The following is a 14,474-nucleotide window of genomic DNA, read 5'->3' on the forward strand; positions in this document are numbered from 1 at the left end:
CAATGTTTACATATGTGCTGTGGGGCTGCAAATAAGAATTCCTTCTTACTTCCACAGAGCCGGTAGAGCTGCTCGGGTGCTGTTCTCTTGGAGTTTGCACGTTCACCCTGTGACCACGTGGGTTTCACACGGGTGCTCTGGTTTTCTCCCACATCCCAAAGGAGTGCGGGTTTGTGGGTTAATTGGCCCTCTGTGAAACGCCCCTCGTGTGTAGGGAGTGGATGCAAAAGTGGGATAACATAGAACTAGTCTGAACGATGGTCAGCATGGACTCGGTGGGCCGAAGGGCCTGTTTCCATGCTTGTATCTCTAAATAAATAAACAGACTTACAATAAAACAATAAATTAACAGTTAAATTAAAAAGGTTCAAATGACATGTAATAAATATTGTATTGTATTGTATGTATGTTTTGTTCCATATCTCTATAAGTTGGCCCTTTTACTACTACTTTTGCAATGGAATTTTTACACCCGTGGCAACTGATATAGAGTCATCCCACACGTCGATGCCGCCTCTGTCCAAATAAGTTCCTAGACTCCAGGAAGCGCTTCATCCTCGTTGGCTACGATCTTGTTCTGACTCAAGGGAGTACTTCCTTGTTGATGTCAACATTCAGTCGTCGTATCGGAGCGGGTCTGTCGACAAACCACAGATATTACACAGATTGTGTTAATTCTCCTTTCACAGATTCGTCAGCTTAAAGTCATAGAGTCACAGAGTGATACAGTGTAGAAACAGGGTGCTGTCTGCATGGAGTTTGTACGTTCTCCCCGTGACCTGCGTGCGTTTTCTCCGAGATCTTCGGTTTCCTCCCACACTCCAAAGACGTACAGGTCTGTAGGTGAATTGGTTTGGTGTAAAGTGTAAAATTGTCCCTAGTGAGTATACATTAGTGTTAATGTGCGGGGATCGCTGGCCGGTGCGGACTCGGTGGCTGAGGGGCCTGTTTCCACGTTGTACCTCAAACCGAAACTAAAAAAAGTTTCTAAACTTAAGACAATTAAATAATTTTGACTCTTGTCAGATGTTGCCTGACCCGCTGAGTTCCTCCAGCAGTGTGTGGCGTTCATAATTCCAGCATCTGTGGTCCCGTGCATCCTCACTAGAGCAGGTAACTTGTAGCTCCACTTACTTGACTTTGGTTGAGGTGGGGGTCCAATGCATCAAATCGGGGGGAGGCGTGGTGTTGTAGTGGGGCTGGTCTTGCCCGTGACCTCTGCCCTCTCCACCGGCTCCAGGTGAGTCTTGCCTCCGTGCCGCCATGTTTCACCGCGCAGTCTGCTCGCGATATGCAACCTCTGGGGGAAAAAAACAACACACGCTACACTTATCTACACTGCACCCATAGGTTGACCAGGTTAATTCCCGGGATGGCGGGACTGACATATGATGAAAGAATGGATCGACTGGGCTTGTATTCACTGGAATTTAGAAGGATGAGAGGATATCTTACAGAAACATAAACTTCTTAAGGGATTGGACAGGCTAGATGCAGGAAAAATGTTCCCGATGTTGGGGGAGTCCAGAACCAGGGGTCACAGTTTAAGAATAAGGGGAGGCCATTTAGGGCTGAGATGAGGAAAAAACCTTTTCACCCAAAGAGTTGTGAATTCTCTGCCACAGAAGTGGAGGATAATTCACTAGATGTATTCAAGAGAGAGTCAGTTATAGCTCTTGGGGCTAATGGAATCAAGGGATATGGGGAGAAAGCAGGAACGGGGTACTGATTTTGGATGATCAGCCATGATCATATGGAATGGCGGTGCTGGCTCGAAGGGTCGAATGGCCTACTCCTGCACCTATTTTCTATGTTTCTATATTTTTACTGTCCCCAATGAAGCCCCCTATTCAAAATCTATCCCATGCTTTTTGTAGGACTGACATTTTCCTCCCTTACTCTCTCTTCAATCCATCTCTCCTTCGCAAACAAACTCACGCCTCTCTTCCTCACACCTGACATTTATGGAGCAGATATGCAAGAGAGGAGGCTCATGACAAGGCCTGGCATGTAATGGAAGATGGACACTAAATGCTGGAGAGAGTCAGCAGGTCTGGCAGCAACTCTGGAGAATATGGATGGGTGACGTTTCGAGTCTTCAGACAGAAGGTGTCCCGACACGTCACCCATCCTTTTCCTCCGGAGATGCTGCCTGACCCGCTGAGTTACTCCAGCACTTTGTGTCTATGTTTGATATAAACCAGCTTCTGCAGTTCCTTTCTACACACTTCCTCTGAAAATATTCTTTAATGACTCGTAATGCCCCTGTCCCACTTAGGAAACCTGAACGGAAACCTCTGGAGACCTTGCGCCCCACCCAAGGTTTCCGTGCGGTTCCCAGAGGTTGCAGGTGGTTGCCGGAGGTTGCAGGTAGTGGAACTAGGTAGGGACACTGACAAAAACCTCCGGGAACTGCACGGAAACCTTGGGTGGGGCGCAAAGTCTCCAGAGGTTTCCGTTCAGGTTTCCTAAGTGGGACAGGGGCATTAGAGTCAGAATGGGGAGAACTTCTTTGGTGTGTCGGAGGATATGGGGAGAAGGCAGGAGAATGGGGTTAGGAGGGAAAGATAGATCAGCCACGATTGAATGGCGGAATAGACTTGATGGGTCGAATGGCCTATCACTTATGAACTTATACGTCAATTTTACCCTCACACCCTCATCAACGTGGATGTGATGCTCAAGAGTGATGTCTGAAGGAGGGTCTCGACTCGAAACGTCACCCATTCCTTCTCTCCAGAGACGCTGCCTGTCCCGCTGAGTTACTCCAGCATTTCGTGTCTGCCTGCGATGCTCAAGTCTTAGACCGGGAATCGAACTCACGATCAGCGTACCTGCCCTGAGATCTCTTCACCTCCAGTCAGTCCGTCCTCAGCAGGGGAGCACGCAGTGGGCAATGTACTAGCCCGGCCTTTCCTGACCAGCTCCTTCCTGCATGTGCCAATCTTGCTCATGGACTCCAATCTAAAACCAAAAAGCCAAGGATTCAATGTTTAAGAAGGAACTGCAGATGCTGGAAAATCGAAGGGAGACAAAAATGCTGGAGAAACTCAGCGGGTGAGGCAGCATCTATGGAGCGAAGGAAATAGGCAACGTTTCGTCCCGAAACGTTGCCTCTTTCCTTCGCTCCATAGATGCTGCCTCACCCGCTGAGTTTCTCCAGCATTTTTGTAAACCTCCAATGATTCATTGATAGTTTGGTTCAGAGATCCCGCACGGACACAGGCCCTTCGGCCCACCGAGTCCACGCCGACCAGCGATCCCCGAACACTAACACTATCCTACACACACTAGGGACAATTGACATTTATACCCAAGCCTAGTAACCAACAAACCTGTACAAGGTTAATTCCCGGGATGGCGGGACTGTCATATGCCGAGAGAATGGAGCGGCTGGGCTTGTACACTCTGGAGTTTGGAAGGATGAGAGGGTATCTCATTGAAACATATAAGATTGTTAAGGACTTGGACACACTAGAGGCAGGAAACATGTTCCCGATGTTGGGGGAGTCCAGAACCAGGGGCCACAGTTTAAGAATAAGAAGTAAGCCATTTAGAACGGAGACGAGGAAACACTTTTTCTCACAGAGAGTTGTGAGTCTGTGGAATTCTCTGCCTCAGAGGGCGGTGGAGGCAGGTTCTCTGGATGCTTTCAAGAGAGAGCTAGATAGGGCTCTTAAAAATAGCGGAGTCCGGGGATATGGGGAGAAGGCAGGAAAGGGGTACTGATTGGGGATGATCAGCCCTGATCACATTGAATGGTGATGTTGGCTCGAAGGGCTGAATGGCCTACTCCTGCACCTATTGTCTATTGTCTATTGTCTTTGGAGTGTGGGAGGAAACCGGAGCTCCCAGAGAAAACCCACACAGGTCACGGGGAGAACGTGCAAACTCTGTACAGACAGCACCCATAGTCGGGATCGAACCCGGGCCCTCTGGCGCTGTGAGGCAGCAACTCTACCGCTGTGCCATTGTGTCAGCTACAATCACCTTTTATGTCTGTATTCTGTTACAACCAGTTCCTGCACTTTCTCCCTACATAGAAACATAAAAGATAGAAACGTAGAACAATAGGTGCAGGCGTAGGCCATTCAGCCCCTCGAGCCAGCATCGCCATTCAATATCATCATTGTATTGTATTGTATTGAATTGTATTCAAATTTATTGTCATTGTCTCAGTTAGAGACAACAAAATGAATTTCCCTTACAGGCAGTATCATAAAAATAAAAATAAATAAATAATAGTAAATAATAAAACATATTAAAAATAAAATAGAATTTTAAAAAAAGCACAAACACTGAAAGTCCACGACACAACATAACACAGTGGCACCAAGGTGAGGAAGGCACCATAGTCCAGCCAGCCTCCCCTCCGTTCTTCCCAGATGTTCACTCGTGGTCGAGGCCTTCCTAGCACCCGCACCCGCACCCGCAGTCGCCGCCCCGGGTGGCCCGATGCTCAGGCCCTCACGCCGGGCTGGTGGCTAATCATCTAAAATTAGTAGCCCATTCCTGCCCTCCACATATAACTTGATTCCGTTAACCCTAAGAGCTAAATCTAGCTCTCTCTTGAAAACATCCAGTGAATTGGCCTCCACTGCCTTCTGGGGCAGAGAATTCCACAGATTCATAACTCTCTGGCTGAAAAAGGATTTCCTCATCCCAGTCCAAAATGGCCTACAACTTATTCTTAAACTGTGATGCCTGGTGACCCCACATACAGAGTAAAGGGCCTGTCCCACTTTCACCACCTTTTTTATTCGTGGACATTTTTCATCATGCAAGAAAAAAGCCCCGACCTACATGATGCCACGAGTGCCTACGACTAGCATCACGGCCTGCTACGACCTCGTGACGACCTTGCTGCCAGTATGAGTCAAGGGCAAACTCGGCAGAGGTCGTGAATTAGGTCTTGAAAGTGGGACAGGCCCTTTAAAGGGAAGCAGCCCCAGGTCCAGACACCAGCTCCCTGCACCCACCCCACCCCCTCCCACTTGCTCCCGCCGATCTTCATCGATGGGCTGTGGCGTTCCCAGGGATTTGTTCTCAGGTTACCTTCCCTGCCAGGAGATGACAGGTTTGATGAGGAAGATGCCAGACTCTGCTTCCACCTGCTTCAGTGTGCTGGTGAGTAGGGCAGCCAGCTGCAGGCGGCGCTCGGAATACCTGCTGTTCACCCTGCACCAGCACCGGGCTCTCTGGGGAGGGAATCACTGCGTTAGTCGTGTAAGAAGGAACTGCAGATGCTGCTTTACACCGAAGACAGACACAAAATGCTGGAGTAACTCAGCGTGGCAGGCAGCATCTCTGGAGAGAAGGAATGGGTGACGTTTCGGGTCGAGACCCTTCTTCAGGTAATAGCTTGATACAATGAGGCAAGTTTAGTTTAGTTTGGTTTAGGGATACAGCGCGGAAACAGGCCCTTCGGCCCACCGAGTCCGCACCGACCAGCGATCCCCGCACATTAACACTATCCTACACCCACTAGGGACAATTTACATTTATGCCAAGCCAATTAGCCTACAACCTGTACGTCTTTGGAGTGTGGGAGGAAACCGGAGCACCTGGAGAAAACCCACCTGGTCAACGAACAAACTCCGTACAGACAAACACCCATAGTCGGGATGGAATCCTGGTCTTTGGCGCTGTAAGGCAGCAACTCTACCGCTGCGCTGACCCCTGATCAAGCTGTTCTTGTCAATATTGTGTTATTTCAAAGTAGACCGAGTCCAAGGCAACTAACAATAATTGTTCCTCTGGTTTAAACCAGCATCTGCAGTTCCTCCCTACACTTTTTGTCATCTCCACTGCATGATCTCCTCAAGGTCTCAAGCTGAAGAAGGGTCTCGACCCAAAACTTCTGGAGTTTAGAAGGATGAGAGGGGATCTTACTGAAACATATAAGATTATTAAGGGTTTGGACACGCTAGAGGCAGGAAACATGTTCCCGATGTTGGGGGAGTCCAGAACCAGGGGCCACACAGTTTAAGAATAAGGGGTAAGCCATTTAGAACGGAGACGAGGAAACACTTTTTCTTCACAGAGAGTGGTGAGTCTGTGGAATTCTCTGCCTCAGAGGGCGGTGGAGGCAGGTTCTCTGGTTACTTTCAAGAGAGAGCTAGATAGGGCTCTTAAAGATAGCGGAGTCAGGGGATATGGGGAGAAGGCAGGAACGGGTCACTGATTGTGGATGATCAGCCATGGTCACATTGAATGGCGGTGCTGGCTCGAAGGGCCGAATGGCCTACTCCTGCACCGATTGTCTATTGTCTATTCCTTTTCTCCAGAGATGCTGCATGACCTGCTGAGTTACTCCAGCACTTTGGGTCTGTCGACAATAACTGCAAGTGTTTCCGCTAACTGGCTAGCACGCAACGAAAGCTTGCCACTGTTCATGGGACAAATAACTAAACTGGCACGTGGTTACTGACGGAACAACTTAGTTGTGTTAGACACAAAATGCTGGAAGAACTCAGCGGGTCGAGCAGCATCTCTGGAGGAAAGGAATAGGTGACGTTTCACTCTCTGACTCCAAGTCCACGACTTCACCTGGGGTTCCTCACCTGCCTGTGGAGAGCCTCCATCCTTGTTGCCAGAGGTCGAGGGGGGGGTCCCTCTGCGCTGGTCCTCCCCACCGCCTCCCAGCTCCGCACAAAGCTGCTGTAGCTCTTCACCAGGCTGCACAGGCGCTCCTGCTGCAGCTCCCCGTAACCCTGCATCACTGCAGCGACGTGCTGCAGGCAGCGGTTACAGAGGGGGGGCGAAGATTGTGGAGGAAGAAAAAAGGGAGAGGAGAGAGAGAGGAGAGAGAGAGGGAGAGAGGGAGGAGAGGGAGGAGAGGGAGAGGGGGAGAGAGAGAGGATTAAAACTGTCCGCAACAATTCATTGGCACCCCGTACGGGTACGTGGGGTTGGGTGATGTGGAGGGTGGGGGAAGGGGTGGGGGAGAGAGGGTGGGGAGAGGAGGGGGTGAGGAAGAGAGGGGGTGGAGGAGAGAGAGGGGTGGGGGAGAGAGGGGTGGAGGAGAGAGAGGGGTGGGGAGAGAGGGTTGGGGGAGAGGGGGGTGGGTAGCGCTTTTTTGTGGGCTCGAGGAGGGGTGGAGGATGGTTGGGCTGGGGGGTGGGGGTTTTTTTTTCGGGTGGGGAGTGGGGAGGGGGGAGTTTGAGGGAGGGAGGGGTAAAGGAACTGGGGGTGTTGCTCTTTCCAGAGCCGCTGCCTGACAGGCTGAGTATTTTCTGGATTTTTATTTCAGATTCCCAGCATCTGCAGTGGTCCTGAGCCACTATCTGCCTCATTGGAGACCCTCGGATTATGTTTGATTGGACGTGACTGGGCTTTATCTTGCACTAGACGTTATTTTCCCTCATCATGTATGTGTACACTGTGGCCGGCTGGATTGTAACCATTCATTGCCCTGCCGCTGACACGCAACAAAAGCTTTCCACTGTACCTCGGAACACGTGACAATAAAACGACACTATACTAAATGCAACTAATGTATCGGCCTCCACCACCAGGCGGCACATTGGCGCAGCGGTAGAGTTGCTGCTTTATAGTGCTTACAGCGCCAGAGACCCAGGTTCGATCCCGACTATGGGTGCTGTCTGTACGGAGTTTGTACATTCTCCCCGTGACCCGCTTGTGTTTTCTCCGAGATCTTCACTTTCCTCCCACAAAGGGGTACAGGTTTGTAGGTGAATCGGCTTGGTATATGTGTAAATTGTCCCTGGCATGTGTAGGGTAGTGTTAAGGGCCTGTCCCACTTTCACAACCTAATTCACAATCTTTTTTACTCGTGGACATTTTTCATCAAGTTGAAAAAACGCCCCGACCTACTTGATGTCGCGAGTACCTACGACTAGCATCGCGACCTACCTACGACCTCGTACGACCATGCTGCGAGTATGAGTCAAGGGCAAAGTCTTGAATTAAGTCGTGAAAGTGGAACAGGTCCTTAACGCCCCTGTCCCACTTAGGAAACCTGAACGGAAACCTCTGGAGACTTTGCGCCCCACCCAAGGTTTCCGTGCGGTTCCCGGAGGTTGCAGGTGGTTACCGGAGGTTGCAGGTAGTGGAAGCAGGTAGGGAGACTGACAAAAACCTCCGGGAACCGCACGGAAACCTTGGGTGGGGCGCAAAGTCTCCAGAGGTTTCCGTTCAGGTTTCCTAAGTGGGACAGGGGCTTTAGTGTGCGTGGGTCACTGGTCGGTGCGAACTCAAGTAGGCCTGCGCTGTATCTCTAAACTAAACTTAAACTAAACACTCACCAACATCTGTATAAAAAAACCTGCCCCGCACATCTGCTTTACACTTTGCCCCTCTCACCGTAAAGCCACGCAAGGAGACGGTCTCCACTCACCTCGTAGGTGTTCTTTGGGAGTCGGCCACAGACCAGGCCCTGACGCAGGGCCCGCAGGTTCCGCTCCAGGTCCAGCCGTGTGAAGAACACGGCCATGTAGTCAGGGGGTCCGCGGGCAGGCCCATCGCCCGCTGGCCTCTCACCGCGGTCTATCGCTCGTTCCTGCGGCCTGGCGCTGTGTGTGGGACAACTCCCCCACTCGCCCACAGGGGCACTGCCCACCTGCTGAGATCAGAGAAAAATGAACTGCAGATGCCGGTTTATACCAAAGATAGACACAAAGCGCTGGATTAACTCGGCGGGTCAGGCAACATCTCTGGAGAACATGGATAGGAGACGTTTCGTGCCAGGAACATTCTTCAGAAAACGCTCTGCCTGATGTCACCTGTTGCCAGCCCTGGTCCATTCTTGCTTCCAGTCCCCCTGCCCTCCACAATCAGTTTGAAGAAGGGTCGCATCCTGAAACCTCACCTCTGATCTCCCGATGGCTCAGCACTTCAACTCCCCCTCCCATTCCGAATCCGAACTCTCTGTCCTGGACCTCCTCCATGGCCAGAGTGAGCACCACCGTAAATTGGAGGAGCAGTCTGCACCCTAGCGGCATAAACATGGAATTCTCCAATTTCCGGTAGCCCTTGCAGTCTCCTCCCCCTCTCAGCTCTCCCTCAGCCCTCGGGCTCTTCCTCTTGCTTTTTCCTTTCTTCTCCCCACCCAACATAAGTCTGAAGAAGGGTTTGCCTATTTCCTTCGCTCCATAGATGCTGCTGCACCCACTGAGTTTCTACAGCACTTTTGTCTGCCTCACCTCTGCATGTTCTCCAGAGATGCTGCCTGACCAGCTGAGTTACTGCAGCACCAGAGATTCGAGTTCAATCCCGACTACGGGTGCTGTCTGTACAGAGTTTGTACGTTTTCCCTGTGACCGCGTGGGTTTTATCTGGGTGCTCTGGTTTCCTCCCACACTCCAGAGACGTACAGGTTTGTAGGTTTAGTGGCTTTGGTAAAATTGTCCCTAGTGTGCTTAGATTAGTGTACGAGGTGAGTACATATTGTTGCGGACGCGCTGGTCCGAAGGGCCTGTTTCCACACTGTACCTCTAAAACTAAAACCTACAAACTCCACATAAACAGCACCCGAGATTCAGGATCGAACCGGGGTCTCTGGCGCTGTAGAGGCAGCAACTCTACCGCTGCGCCACCGTGCCCATCGTTCTTTTTTCTTTTGCCTGTAGTCTAACCTGCCCAGATGCTGTATTAGTTTCGAGATACAGCATGGAAACAGGCCCTTCGGCCCACCGAGTCCGTGCCGACCAGCGGTCCACGGATACTAGCACGATCCTACACGCCAGGGACAATTTACAATTTTAACCAAAGCCAATTAACCTACAAACCTGTACGTCTTTGGATTGTGGGAGGAAACCGGAGCACCCGGAGAGAACCCAAGCAGGTCACAGGGTGAACGTGCAAACTCCGTACAGACAGCACCCGTAGTCGGGATCGAACCCTGGGTCTTTGGCGCTGTAGAGGCAGCAACTCTACCTCAGCGCCACCGTGCCGCCATTATTTGATCTTAACTGCTCCGTAACGGCCCCATTGTTTCGTCCTATCACATACATCCCCTTCATTTCCTCGCTTCCCGCCAACCTCTCTGCCTCTCAGACTAACTCGCTTCTCTTTTGTCAGGGTTCCAGGTCTGAAACATTTAGAGTTCCTCCCCCACCGCGGATGCTGCCTGACCTGCTGCGTATCGCCAGCATCTTCTGTTTGTGTCGCTGTGTCCGCGTGTTGCTTGTCCTCTTCTTGGTGAAGCCTGAGAGAGAGACACAGGGCACAGCAACTCGTCAGAGTAGTGAGAACGGTTCGGTCCCTGCAGAAGACAGCACGGTGGCGCAGCGGTAGAGTTGCTGCCTCACAGCGCCAGAGACCCGGGTTCGATCCTGACTACGGGTCCTGTCTGTACGGAGTTTGTACGTTCTTCCCAGGGCCTGCGTGGGTTTTCTCCGGGAGCTCTGGTTTCATCCCACACTCCAGAGACGTTGATTGGCTTCGGCACAATTGTAAATTGTCTCTATTGTGTGTAGGACAATGTCAGTGTGCGGGGATCGCGGGTCAGTCTAGACTCGGTGGGCCGAAGGGCCTGTTTCTGCACGTACCTCTACAACTAAAACTAAAATTGAGGGAGTACAGCGTAGGTTTACAAGGTTGATTCCCGGGATGGCGGGACTGTCATATGCTGAGAGAATGGAGCGGCTGGGCTTGTACACTCTGGAGTTTATAAGGATGAGAGGGCATCTCATTGAAACATATAAGATTGTTAAGGGTTTGAACATGCTAGAGGCAGGAAACATGTTCCCGATGTTGGGTGAGTCCAGAACCAGGGGCCACACAGTTTAAGAATAAGGAGTAAGCCATTTAGAATGGAGACGAGGAAACACTTTTTCTCACAGAGAGTGGTGAGTCTGTGGAATTCTCTGCCTCAGGCAATTTACACTCACACCAAGCTAATTAACCTACAAACCTGCACGTCTTTGGAGTGTGGGAGGAAACCGAAGATCTCGGAGAAAACCCACGCAGGTCATGGGGAGAACGTGCAAACTCCGTACGGACAGCACCTGTAGTCGTGATTGAAATTGGGTCGCCACCAGTAAGTGGCCTAACCACCAGGTGGCGTCACAATCTGCACTTGTATTCAACACAAGATATTTATGGCCATTGTGTATTGAGAAGTGTTCATCTTGATACTCACGGGGCAGTGGGTGCGGAGAACGGTCTCACGTCTGGTACGGACTCTTCAGGTGATGTGGGATCGTCTTCGTGCCGTGGAGTGCCCGGACTGACATGAGACGCAAGAAGTCCAGAGAAGGCTGCACAGAATAGCAAAGGTGTGTTAGAATCAATGCCGCAACATTGACCAATGCGTTCAAGATGGAGGTGCGGTTCAGAGTCCCCCCAACCCATGCACTGCCTCTCAGAAGATGGCATCCACCATCAAAGAGCCGCACTATCCAGGCTGTGCCATCTTCTCACTTCTCCCATCAGGCAGAAGGGACACAAGCCTGAAGGCCAACACCACTGGGTTCTGGTACAGTAGCACCAGAGTAGCACCAGAGATTCAGGTTCGATCCTGACCTCGTGGGTTTTCTCTGGGTGCTCCGGTTTCCTCCCACACTCCAAAGACGTGCAGGTTTGTAGGTGAGTTGGCTTTGGTAAAATTGTAAATCGTCTTTTGTGTGTGTGTGTGTGTGTGTGTGTGTGTGTGTGTGTGTGTGTGTGTGTGTGTGTGTGTGTGTGTGTGTGTGGGGATGTGTGTGAGTGTGTGTGTGTGTGTGTGTGTGTGTGTGTGTGGGGCTGTGTGTGAGTGTGTGTGTGTGTGTGTGTGTGTGTGTGTGTGTGTGTGTGTGAGTGTGTGAGTGTGTGTGTGTGTGTGTGTGTGCGTGTGTGTGTGTGTGTGTGTGTGTGTGTGTGTGTGTGAGTGTGTGTGTGTGTGTGTGTGTGAGTGTGTGTGTGCGTGTGTGTGTGAGTGTGTGTGTGTGTGTGTGTGTGTGTGTAATCGTTGGTCGGCGTGTACTCGGTGGGTCGAAGGGCCTGTTTCCGCGCTGTGCACCTAAAGGACCATCATTTATTGTCTTGGCAGATGCCGGTGGTATCTTTACCAGAGATGACTGCAGGAAGCAGAGTGTCACACCACCTCGTCACCACGTCTAGACAATCGTGTCCCTCCGGCTGCCCTTCAGTCCTACAGGTGTCAGGCATGTCCAACTGTCGGGCCAACTTCTCCAACCCTGCAAGAAGTTAAACATCTCAACTCGTGGAGGATGCAGATGCTGCAAACCTGAGCAAAACACAAAGTGCTGGAGGAACTCAGCAGGTCAGGCAGCATCTGTGAGGGAATGGACAGACAACGTTTCGGTGTTGGGACACTTCCTACTCCTCCCTACTCTTTCATTCTGCAGAAGGGTCCTTACCCGAGACATTGCCCCTCCACAGATTCTGCCTGACCCACTGAGTTCCTCCAGATCTCTACTCAGTCCATTGTCAAGCCGAGCTGTGGCGAGGGAAGAGCCTGATGGACCCAAACCCTTCTCCCAAAATTGGTTGATGCCATGGAGCAGACATAATGAACGTAGGCTCAGGAGGAGGACATTCAGCCCTTCTGTCTGTTCTATCCTTCAATTCAGGGTGGCACGGTAGAGTTGCTGCTTTACAGTGCTGGAGACACAGGTTCGATTCTGACCACAGGTGTTGTCTGTATGGAGTTTGCACGTTCTCCCCGTGGCCACGCAGTGAAAAGACTGCGTGGAGTCAGGAGGAGCAGCACCTCATATTCCGCTTGGGCAGTCTGCACCCTAGCGGCATAAACATTGAATTCTCCAATTTCAAGTAGCCCTTGCTGTCTCCTCTCCCTCTCAGCTCTCCCTCAGCCCTCGGGCTGCTCCTCCTCCTTTTTCCTTTCTTCTCCCCGCCCCCCCCCCACCCTAAATTAGTCTGAAGAATGGTTTCGGCCCGAAACGTTGCCGATTTCCTTCGCTCCATAGATGCTGCTGCACCCACTGTGTTTCTCCAGCACTTTTGTCTACCAGTGAGAAGACACGATGGGCCGAATGGCCTCATTCTGCTCTAATGTCTTATGGCCTTCATACTTCAATCTACTATCCCCATAGCCATGCCTACCCAACCCAGCCCCAAACTACTCCCACTCCATCCTGGCACCAGCACTTGACTTGTTTGGCAGCAGCTACAGACCTCACAGCATATGTGTGATGTTTTTAAGAAATATGTTCCTGAAAAGTGAAGAAATTCATCAATATGGGACACAAATGCTGGCAGTATCTCTGGAGAGAAGGAATGGGTGACGTTTCGGTTTGAGACCTTTCTTCGGTCTGTAGTAGGGTCAGGACCAGGAACGTCACCCGTTCCTTCTCTCCAGAGATGCTGCCTGTCCCGCTGAGTTACTCCAGCATCTGCAGTTCCTTCCAACCTGCAAATATTGGCTCTCTGGCTCCATCCGATGTTCACGCTGAGCATTGCAACCATTTTGCCTCCACATTATATAAATGCTGCACCCCAGATATTTCTCAGGGTCACCTGCACCAGAGATCTGTGGATCTCTACAGCCTAATGCAGCCCGCCCGGAGATAAAGAGGCAAGGCTGGAGAACTGAAGTCACTCGACTCGAAGAAGGATGAGGGGGTACCTCATTGAAACTTACTGAATAGTCAGAAGGTCACAAGTGATAGGACTAGAATTAGGCCATTCGGCCCATCAAGTCTACTCCGCCATTCAATCATGGCTGATCTATCTCTCCCTCCTAACCCCATTCTCCAGCCTTCTCCCCATAACCTCTGACACCTGTACTAATCAAGAATCTATCTATCTCTGCCTTAAAAATATCCACTGACTTGGCCTCCACAGCCTTCTGTGGCAGGAAAATCCCATAGTAGCGAAAGGCTTGGATAGTGTGGATGTGGAGAGGATGTTTCCACTAGTGGGAGAGTCTAGGACCAGAGGTCTTGGCCTCAAAATTAAAGGGCGTTCCTTTAGGAAGGAGATGAGGAGGAATTTCGGTGGAGTAGAGTTGATGGGCTGAATGGCCTCATTCTGCTCCCATCACTTATGAGCAAACATAGACGCACAGATGTTGGTGAAGCACAGATGTTGGTGCTTATTTGACCCTTTCCCTGAGGATCATTCCCCATCAGGACCATCCATGGGAATTCTCCCATTGTGCACCCAAGGAACGTGACCAACATTAATTGCACTCGTATCATAAGGTCATAAGTTATAGGAGCAGAATTAGGCCATTCGGCCCATCAAGTCTACTCTGCCATTCAATCATGGCTGATCTAACTCTTCCTCCCAACCCCATTCCCCTGCCTTCTCCCCATAACTTCTGACACCCGCACTAATCAAGAGTCTGAAGAAGAGTCTTTCTTCGGCCTGTAGTAGGGTCTCGACCCAAAACGCCGCCTATTCCTTCTCCCCATAGATGCCGCCTCACCCGCTGAGTTTCTCCAGCATTTCTTGTCTTCCTAAGAATCTATCTATCTCTGCCTTAAAAGTATCCATTGACTGGGCGTCCAGGATTAGGAGCCAAGTTTATGCCTCTTCCCTCAGCT

General features: G+C 50.9%; 1 protein-coding gene and 1 long non-coding RNA gene across 2 annotated transcripts in view; both read right to left on the bottom strand.

Moving 5' to 3' along the window:
- Nucleotides 1–377: 377 nt before the first annotated feature.
- LOC116968269 lies at nt 378–2,956 on the bottom strand. The gene is made up of 3 exons (XR_004410443.1): nt 2,835–2,956; nt 1,135–1,300; nt 378–637 (listed from the first exon to the last, which is right to left on the bottom strand). It is a non-coding gene; the product is annotated as an uncharacterized LOC116968269 (long non-coding RNA).
- Nucleotides 2,957–5,051: 2,095 nt separating this feature from the next.
- The window catches only part of LOC116968184, a 45,105-nt gene continuing 35,682 nt past the window's right edge, over nt 5,052–14,474 (bottom strand). The window contains exons 17-22 of the mRNA XM_033014827.1: nt 12,012–12,140; nt 11,105–11,222; nt 9,973–10,168; nt 8,360–8,581; nt 6,564–6,734; nt 5,052–5,198 (exon numbers count right to left, since the gene is read on the bottom strand). Of these exons, the coding sequence (XP_032870718.1) occupies nt 5,052–5,198; nt 6,564–6,734; nt 8,360–8,581; nt 9,973–10,168; nt 11,105–11,222; nt 12,012–12,140 (983 nt within the window). The remainder of the gene's footprint in view (nt 5,199–6,563; nt 6,735–8,359; nt 8,582–9,972; nt 10,169–11,104; nt 11,223–12,011; nt 12,141–14,474) is intronic.

Source organism: Amblyraja radiata, chromosome X (assembly GCF_010909765.2).
Source record: "Amblyraja radiata isolate CabotCenter1 chromosome X, sAmbRad1.1.pri, whole genome shotgun sequence".
NCBI classification, from domain to species: domain Eukaryota; kingdom Metazoa; phylum Chordata; class Chondrichthyes; order Rajiformes; family Rajidae; genus Amblyraja; species Amblyraja radiata.